Here is a 10,199-nt window from a genome sequence, read left to right as displayed (position 1 = left end):
GATGATGATGATGATAATAATAATAATAATAATAATAATAATAATAATTTTTAGTTTTACTTTTCAAATCAAGTCTATATATGGTTGTTTTTCAAAATTAAGAATAATATTTTTCTAATTTAGTAATTATTTGATTAATAATATTAATTATTCTAAAAATAATAATATTCATGACACAAAAGATAATAATATTTTTTCTATTAGAAATTTGAATTCTTATAATAATAATAATAATAATAATAATAATAATATAAAAGAAATAATAATATCTTTGATATGAATATTTTGACTTATAAAATAATAATCATAATTAGAACAAATAATAATACGTTTTATATGAATACTTTGTATTATAAGAAAAATAATAATATTTACAACTCAAATTATAGTATTTTTTATATTAATACTTAGAATTGTTTACTATTTTTAATAATATCACACTATAGGCTCACCTTTTATTTTATAAAAATATCATAAAAAATTATAATAGAAATAACAATATGTTTTCAATATTAATAAAAATAAGTTCTTTCAAATTTATTAATTATTTTATTATTAATAAAAATAATAATATTTATAAAACAAATAATAATATTTAGAATCTTAGGACCAAGGAACCTCGGGTCTAGTGCCATGGCCCATGCGCCATGTGTCCCTAAGTGGGGCACGAGCATGGCTCACTCCTAGAGTATCCCAAGCATCACGTGTGTGCAGGGCTTTGGTTTGCCCTTAAGCAAGTATCCCAACACTACGTATGCGCTGGCGTATGCCCAGCACTGAGGTAGCAGCCTAAGCGTTATGCATGTGCTTTGTCTATTATTACACAGGCAGGCAACCCAAGCGTCATGTGGGCGCAGGGGTGTACCCAGCACTGAGGTAACAACCTAAGCGCCATGTATGCGCTTTGTCTGCCAGCACACAAGCAGCAACCCAATCGCCACGTGTGCGTATATCCAGGGGGCGCGCCTCTAGCCTAACGCTTGGGGCATGTTGGCTGCAACCTTACACATGCCCCCACCAAACAGTGTAGTCCACAATGAATTCACTCATAGTGCATGGTACCCCTCTTATAGTGCAGAACAATGCAATCCACAATGAATTCACTCATAGTGAACAATATTTGACGCTATAGTGAAACTCTAATCAGTTTTAGTTATAGTTAATATGGTTGATATTCATCATAATTTCATATTTAATTGTCACTATTTTTGTAATATTTTTAAAAGGAAAGGAAAAAAATTTAATAAGAAAAGGCAACAACACCCTTGAAGGAGTAAACAATAGTTATGAGTAAGGGATATTTTGGTAATTGTATAAAGTTAACAAATATAAATAGAAAAAAAAGTGACCCAAAATTAAAAGAGAGCATACCAAAAAGGAGAAAAAGAGAAAAAAGAAGATGAGAAAAGAGAAAAAGATACAAGAAAGAGGAGTGGGAGAATATAGGTTTTTAGGTAAGATTTATACTTTGATGTGTATGATTGTTGTTATTAACTATGGTTTCAAATTTGTTAAAATTTTAGGGATTTGAAGTTTGTGTTTTTTAGTTTAGTTGATGGATTAATTAATTGTTATGAGTTTTTGAGTTATAAGTTGAAATTTTAAGGATCTATAATTTTGAAGAGCTGGCAAATTGAGATTTTAAAATCCTGATCAACTGGTTGGCCCGATGGTTTCGGTCGATTGGTTGACTGAGTAGTGCGAGCTAATTGATTTTTTTATGTTCGATTAGTTTGGGAAATATTTAATATCTATCAGGTGGATCTGTTTCAGTTTTTTAAATACGTTCTAGTCTCTAATCTTAGTATTGTAATCTCTTATGTTATTTGCTTCAAGTCATTTTAAGTTTTTTTTTTTGTTTTTTGTATTCAAATACTCATAATATTCCACCTATTGAGCATAAGTAGCATTCCTTTAATATTTTCTTATGTGTTTATTCTATTTTTGAGATAGGTGAGTGAATAATATTCCATAAATTATATTTTAGAGCCTCGCCTATCACAGCCTGAATTTCGAGTCCATGACTAGCAACGCAGGAGCAGTGTCGTAAAAACACCCCACCTATGCTAAGCTTTAGAACGTACATATCATAAAATAAATTATATAAAGATTTCATAATATTTTAATATTTTTCAAAATATTATTATCTTCAAAATCAAATAACACTTCAAAATTATTCTCATTGTCAGATAAGGCAAAAAAATAACCATAATGCTTATTACATTGCTAAAATCCAAAAATAATTAAAACAATGTAATAGTGGAGCGTCTAATACATCAAATAAAAAAATAATAGGAAAGCTTCGTGAAACAAGCAAGATATACCGACCTAAACTAAAGAAACATGAACACTCAATAAAGTTCACCTGCTAATAGAAACTAAAACCCTGAAATAATATTAAAAAAGAAAGGGTGAATTCAACCAATTCAGTGAGAGAATAGTATTTAACATACTTTTTAGATATTAATAATTTACAAATCGATATATCTTGATATAAATATATATATTAAGCATATTAATATAAAGCAGTGGAATGCATGTCAGATATCAGATGACACCCAAAGGTTACCATATGACACTCGAAGGTGACCATTGTGGGAGGATCATACATTATAAGTTGATGCCTCTTTCACCAACTAGTTATATAAAATATCATATGCACATGGACTAATTAATCTCTGTTAGCATGAAGTTACTGACAAGTATACCGATATCGAATATAATATAAACTCGTATAATTATCAAAGCAATGTATATTATATTGAATAGAATTTAGTTCAACAAAATATAATGACAAATTCAAGAATGGATGAATACTCGAAAAATAAAACAATATATATAAATATTCAAGAAATTAACTAGTTGTACTATCATATAATCAACATATATATATATATATATATATAAGATTATCTCTTTCACCCAGAAAAAAAAAAGTAAAAGAAAAATGAATGTAGAATCGAATACTACTAAAGATCATTAGGAGGGATGTCAACAGAACATGTAATGGATACAAAAAACACTCAGAAATGACTTGAAGCAAAGTAACATAAAAGATTAAAAACTTTAAATTTAGAGACCAAAACATAAATATAAGGCCAAAGTGTTTTACTCAATAGATCTCGAACATAACCCAAATTAATCAAACCTAACAAACTCGATAAAACTCTAATATTGGCTCAACCAGTCAACCAAAATGATCAACTAGTCAACTATTATCATAGGCCAACCAGTCGGCCAATTCAGCCAACCACTCGACTAGCAAAAACTAGTCAACCGGTTGATAGGGATTTCCAGAATCTTGATTTGCCAATATTCAATTCTATAGTTTCCATAATATAATAATTTGTTCTTTAATAACTCATAATTCTAGACATCAAATATGTTCATTTCAAGCCAACTAACATCCTAATACATGAATTAAAATTCTTAAATATTTTAATTATTAAAACAATATACAAACCTTAAACAATTCTTTAAATTCTTCCATAATCAATCTCTTAATCAAGAATAACAAAAAGACAATCACTTACTTATTTCTTCAAACTTTCTTAAATCAAAACTTAAGCTAAAACTGAAATCTTTGGTATATACAGGGGGAAGTTATGGTAGAGAGAAGAAAAGAGGAAAAGAAAGAAAGAAAAAAAATTCTCTATCAACATTTTGTTTAAATACCTAGGTTAGTAGGGTTGAGTTTGGGCTAAACTTTAGGCTTGGGTATGATGGGCTAAGAATATAAGTCTTGCATGAGCTAATAGCTTAAGCTTTTAGGTTGAGTTGATTATTTGATATGATATCAAAGCCTTGTTGACCAAACAGTTATAAGTTCGAATCTCACAACTCCATTTTATTTGATAATTAAGCACAAGATAGTGTGAACATGTACAAGTTTCAAGCTCAAAGAGCTTTTACTTGAGGGGGTGTGTTAAAAAATTATGTAAATCATATCTCATGGTCTCACTTAACAGTTTAAGTTTTTAGATTGAGTTGATTCTTTGACATAATATAGATATTTGAATTGTTAATATAAATTGAATCATGCTTCTTGGTAAAATATATATTGCTCATTATCTTTTGCTTATGATGAATCATGATCACATATTGAAACTCATTTCTCGATATGAGATATTATGCACATCTGAATTGATAACTCCTTATTTAATTGATTTAATTGATTGTATGAACTAAGCTTTTAAGAAATGATTATGTTATGTTTGATTATGACCTTGCATGAACTAAGCTTTTAAAAAATGATTATGTTATGTTTGATTATGACCCTGTGGTATGTTAATCTATATACTCATGCTAATAGGATATTGTTAACCTTTGTGCATATTATTATTTTGAAACTTAGTTAGTTAGGGGAGATCATTAACTAGTGATGATTGATCATCCTACATTTTAGAATGTCATATTCATTGCATGTTAACTTTCTGATAAGCTTTATTTTATGATATTTCTTGCTACGTCGTACTCATTACATATTGACTTTCTAATAAGCTTTATTTTATGATATTTCTTGCTATAGTCTGCTTGTGAAACTCACTTGTAAAAACACAAAGCCAAACTTGTATATATTCTTCATTGTTATATTATATCATGGATGTATATTGAATGTTATTTATTTACTGAGTTGTTAAACTTATTATTTCATTATTTATTTATTTATTTCAAGCTTATAACTTAGTTAACATGTCGTTTTTATTGAACTTCATCATCTTATTATTTATTTATTTCAAGCTTATAGCTTAGTTAACATGTCGTTTTTATTGAACTTTCAAAACTTTTTTTTGTTTATTATAATTAATATTATTAAGTCATGATAAAACTTTTTTTTATTATAATTAATATTATTAAGTCATGTCTAGTTATTGAGTTGTATTAAGGATTGTATAAAGATAATTGATTCATTTTATAAAATTAATTATGAAATAAAATGCCACATAGAACACTAATTGCATTAAAAGAAAAGGTAGGAGTGTATGTTTATGTTCACATAGGTAAGGAACTTGAAGGGGAATCGAGCTGTGACAATTTCCAACATAAAAAGGTAGTATGTTTCAGTCATCAAATGCACGTATGCAAAGTCAACTTTTAAAAGTCATTGAAATAGAATACAGCCTAGGGAAATTTTGATCTTCATCACTTGGGGTTTACAGATATTTGCAGGATGCATTATAACTTAAAAAATGGCTGCTAAAGAAATTTCCATGTCAGAGAGATACAGACAACTCTTGAACACGTTTGTATAATGGTTGTCTGGTTGTCTTAAGTGGCTGCTAAGGTGAAGTCAAGAATATGAACATGGAAAGCAAACTCTGTTATTACATTATTTCTACACATCCACACAAGCCAGTGTTCCCTTTTACAATCTAAGCTCCTCCAATCATCATTTTCAGTACATATATATTGCACGTTAGCAAAGTCAACACCAAGAAACACGCAAGGTGACCTTGCCCCATATTCTGAAGTCCCAGAAGTCATACAAGATTAGATTTATCTTATTCTGTTCACATTTCCACCACTTAGTTGAGGGAATGATTGCCAAAAAAATTTCTCTACATTCTATGTTTCTTCTAACCCTCCAATTCACTTCATGTGCTTACATGGACGCCATAAAGACAAACCAAACAGTTAAAGATGGAAGCCTTGTGATCTCCAAAGAAAACAATTTTGCATTAGGATTTTTTAGCCTTGTTAATCCAAGCTTTAGATACCTTGGAATTTGGTATCATAAGGTACCTGAACAAACTGTTGTGTGGGTAGCAAATAGAGGGCACCCAATCAATGGCTCCTCAGGGTTTCTCTCCATCAACCAATACGGAAACCTCGTCCTCTATGGTGACTCTGAACGAACGGTTCCAGTATGGTCTGCAAATTGTTCTGTTGGATATACTTGTGAAGCTCAGCTTTTGGATTCAGGAAATCTGGTTCTGGTCCAGACTACAAGTAAGGGAGTTGTGTGGCAAAGTTTTGATTATCCTACAGATACCATGCTAGCAGGAATGAAACTTGGATTAAATAGGAAAACAGGTCAGGAACTGTTTCTGACATCATGGAGATCAGCAGATGACCCTGGAACCGGGGACTTCTCGTTTAAGCTCTATCCCAATGGCTTACCACAGTTCTTTCTCTCCAGGGGAACAAGACGTTATTGGCGAACAGCCTCATGGCCATGGAGAGGCCAGTGGCAATTGTACAAGGAAAGCTTCGTAAACATTCAAGATGAAGTATACTTTGTCTACACACCTATTGATGATTCCATTATCCTTAGAATAATGGTGGATCATACAGGGTTTTTGAAGGTTGTAACTTGGCATGTAAGTGACCGCAAATGGAAGGAGTTCTGGGCAGTACCCAAGTACCAATGTGATTGGTATGGAAAATGTGGTGCTTATAGTACGTGTGAACCTGTTGACATTACCAGGTATGAGTGCGCTTGTTTGCCTGGATATGAACTCAAGGATGCAAGGAACTGGTATCTGAGAGATGGGTCTGGTGGTTGTGTCAGCAAGGGACTAGAATCTTCCTCAGTGTGCCATCCTGGAGAAGGGTTTGTGAAGGTGGACAAAGTATTACTTCCTGATTTTTCATTTGCAGTTTGGGTGAACACAAGTATGAGTCGTGCAAACTGCGAAAAGCAATGCAAGATGAATTGCTCATGCTCTGCGTATGCAATTGTAGATGCTCCAGGAATAGCAAAGGGCTGCATTACATGGCATGGAGAATTAATGGACACAACATACGATAGGAATGACAGATATGATCTGTATGTTCGTGTTGGTGCGCTTGAATTAGGTACTTCTTGCTTTGCTCTAAATTTTCCAATAAAAAGCAATACTTTCCTGAAACATTTCTCATAAACAATAATATCAGTGGGCAAAGAATTGTTGTGGTTTTGTTTCAGTTACCATCTTTTCGGTTACCATTCGTAACAAAAGTTTCAAGTTCTCTGTACTCTTCTCACTCTCATGCAGCTGAGAATGCAAGGAAATCAAATGGTTCTAATAAAAAGGGGTTGCTGACCATCCTTATTCCAGCTGTTTTTTCAACATCGTTGATCATTAGCGTACTTGGTTATTTGTGGTTCATGAAGAGAGGAGAAAAAGGTAAGACAAAGCAATTCTCGCAACACAAGGTGGATAAATTGATAAAGTAACCATCCATTAAAATAATAGCTGATAAACTCCGCCCCAATAGCATTTCACATGGTGATGCTGTCAGTATATCTTATTTGACAATCGACACAAAGGATACGTTGGAGATTTTAGAAGTTCTGCTTATATTTGTCCTGTTGTTTTCAGCCGCTTTAAACATTTTTTGTTCTAAGAATTTTTTTGAGAAAGGCATTCACTTACTGTTTCCCGTCATTGAAAATTCTACTAATTAAGAGACTTGGGTGGCAAACGAGCTCCGGAGAAGTGGCAATGATGTAGACTTGGATTTCTTCAAGCTCAGCACACTATCTGCTGCCACAAAAAACTTCTCCCCAGATAACAAACTTGGGGAAGGTGGTTTTGGTTCAGTTTACAAGGTAGTTCTTTATGCAACATCTCAGAAATTAGTAGTCGATTCTCTCTTCAATTGTGTTTGAACTTTGGATTGATTAGCCAGAGTGATGTTAGGGTCAGCTACCTAATGGGGAGGAGATTGCTGTCAAAAGACTCTCAAAAAATTCAGGACAAGGAATAGAAGAATTTACAAACGAAGTCAAGGTAATTGCGAAGCTTCAACACAGGAATCTTGTGAAACTGGTAGGCTGTTGCATTCAGGGAGAAGAGCCGATGCTAATTTACGAATACTTGCCAAACAAAAGCTTAGACTCATTTCTTTTTGGTAAGCCTTTTCATAATGGCTACATCTTAATGCTTGTTCAAATGAAAAACTTGAAACTTCTTTTACAGATGAAACAAGAGAATTGTTCCTGGATTGGAGCACACGGTTTGACATTATAGTTGGTATCGCTCGTGGGATTCTATATCTTCACCAGGACTCAAGGTTGAGAATCATTCACAGGGACTTGAAATGCAGCAACATTCTATTAGATGCAGAGATGACCCCAAAAATCTCAGATTTTGGAATGGCTAGAATATTTGGAAGGGACCAAATACAAGACGAGACACGTAGAGTTATGGGAACATTGTAAGTACAGCTGTACATCTGAAAAGAGAGATTCACATATTACTCATGAATGATGAGTATAAAATTTAGTTAACATCAAGGACTATCTGCCTATTTTTCCTTTGCAGTGGATACATGTCACCAGAGTATGCTGCGTTTGGCAAAATTTCGGTGAAATCAGATGTGTTTAGTTTCGGGGTTATGTTATTAGAGATTGTAAGTGGGAAGAGGAACAACAGATATAATCTACAGGATTCTTCCTTGACCTTGATTGGGCATGTAAGATGCTTCTAGCAGTACTGATTACAATAGATACAATTTAATGTTGACTATCATCTCCTCCTGTTTGTTAATGCTATGAACCACACAGGTGTGGGAGCTATGGAGAGAAGAGAGAGCATTGGAGATAGTTGATTCATCATTGCCGGAGTTATATCACCCTCAAGAAGTCTTGAAATGCATTCAAATCGGGCTCTTGTGTGTGCAAGAAGATGCTATGGACAGACCCTCCATGTTAGCTGTTGTTTTCATGTTGAGTAGTTCTGAAGCAGCTATTCCTTCTCCAAAAGAACCTGCATTCATTTTTAGAGAAATTTGCAGTACGCCTCATACCCTAATTGAGGTACAAGAAGGTGGTGGTGATGGAGTAGAGTTAGCTATAAATAAACACGGCTGACCATTACTGTGTTGCAACTCCGTGAAGATGTCTCTCTCAGAATCATTAACAGCTCGTACAATGCACTATTAACTTCGTTCGAAGTAACAAAAAAAAATTGTAGCTATGATCAAAGAATGTTCTTAATTATGATTGATGAAACTCGTAACGAACAGGGATGATAATTTAGCCTAGGCATAAATGAAAAGGAGATGCAGATAGAAATAGGAAGGGAAACACCTAGCCTGGTCTGAACTGCTGCCATGCATGCTGGCAACACCCAGATTCAAAGTTCAAACCTCTGATGCACGGTTTGTTAGCCATCTCCTTTTGTCTTTACATTTTAGTATCTTTCAATGATTTCTTTCCTTTACAGACTGAAATAAAGAAGAAATCTTTCATCTTTGTGATTACAAGAAAGAGTTTTTCGGTTATCAGATTCTTCTATAGTGATGAGCTAAAACATGCAAGTCGCAAAGAGAAATTGAAAGCGAGAGTAAAAACAGGACAGTTTTTCAGCTGGTGTTCTTGCTCTTGACTCAGACACACTACTACTAAGTAGGATACATTAAGATAAGCAATTTCTTAATAGTCATGTATACAATGTCAGCTGCTGTATTTTCAGAATGGTTTGAAAATCAAATTATGGACTTCAAGAGAACTATAGAAATGCTTTACCATCTAGTATGCAGGGTGTTTCGCAGTTCGTGGACCTCGACATGAACTGTGATTTCCACTGTTGTGGATGAATAGACCTAGTTACTTCCACCCGCCATGGACCTGGCTGATAAAACTATGCTTAGGCCATCCTACCATAATGCCGCGTCAACCCTGACCATTGTTATTTCCATTAATTTTCCATACCAAGTCAAGCAGCCAACTCCATTCCTTTCAAAACCTAAGCTTGCAAACGCCGAACATGAACAATTCCTCAAGCACAGCTGCTCACACTCCCATCTGTGAAAAAAATGTGAGCCCAAATGGTTTTGTTTCCTTCACTAGCCCATGTTAGTCCAATTTCTTTGGCCCAAAAAGTGTCCATATATATATATATATATATAGACACACACACACATGTCCAGCTTACTCTTTTTGTTTTTTTTTTTTTCTTCGGCCGAGAGCTACTGTCCCGTTTCTCTTTCCTTTTTGCTGCAAATTCCTTTCTCTTCAAGCAATTAGCTAATTAATTAAGCAAATTACAAGTTTCCTTTATCCCTTTCTATTTGTTTCATCGTATTATTTTGGGTTTATTCCTTTATAATTAGTTAGTTGGAATGTTAGGTTTATTATAATTTAGTGGTTCGTTGAATTGATTTGAGTATATGTAGCAATATATGCATATAAACATGTATTAAGATTAATTAGAATGTGATTTTGATATATATATATATATATATATATATATATATATATAGAGAGAGAG

General features: G+C 33.3%; 1 protein-coding gene across 2 annotated transcripts; it reads left to right on the top strand.

Annotated features, from left to right (window-relative positions):
- Positions 1-5,387: 5,387 nt before the first annotated feature.
- Positions 5,388-9,210, top strand: LOC105110132 (G-type lectin S-receptor-like serine/threonine-protein kinase At1g11410). Of its 2 annotated transcripts, none has more exons than XM_011005070.1 (7): positions 5,388-6,798; positions 6,978-7,109; positions 7,392-7,534; positions 7,632-7,836; positions 7,905-8,142; positions 8,250-8,400; positions 8,492-9,210. In XM_011005070.1, the coding sequence occupies exons 1-7, from the start codon at positions 5,538-5,540 to the stop codon at positions 8,795-8,797; spliced, it is 2,436 nt and encodes an 811-aa protein (XP_011003372.1). In that variant the 5' UTR covers positions 5,388-5,537; the 3' UTR covers positions 8,798-9,210. The 2 variants fall into 2 exon arrangements, with proteins under 2 accessions (XP_011003372.1, XP_011003371.1); XM_011005069.1 differs by having other exon boundaries at positions 5,389-6,798; positions 7,626-7,836.
- Positions 9,211-10,199: the final 989 nt, after the last annotated feature.

The sequence above is a fragment of the Populus euphratica genome, unplaced genomic scaffold (genome assembly GCF_000495115.2).
Source record: "Populus euphratica unplaced genomic scaffold, PopEup_1.0 scaffold243.1, whole genome shotgun sequence".
Classification (NCBI taxonomy): Eukaryota; Viridiplantae; Streptophyta; class Magnoliopsida; order Malpighiales; family Salicaceae; genus Populus; species Populus euphratica.
The sequence above is the reverse complement of the archived record's forward strand: the minus strand, read 5'-3'. Positions and strand labels throughout refer to the sequence as shown.

Coding starts and splice junctions, on each gene's coding strand:
- LOC105110132 (XM_011005069.1), top strand. CDS start 5,538: ATGATTGCCAAAAAAATTTCTCTACATTCTATGTTTCTTCTAACCCTC. Junction 6,799..6,977: donor TGTTGGTGCGCTTGAATTAG/GTACTTCTTGCT, acceptor ACTCTCATGCAG/CTGAGAATGCAAGGAAATCA. Junction 7,110..7,391: donor CATGAAGAGAGGAGAAAAAG/GTAAGACAAAGC, acceptor CTACTAATTAAG/AGACTTGGGTGGCAAACGAG.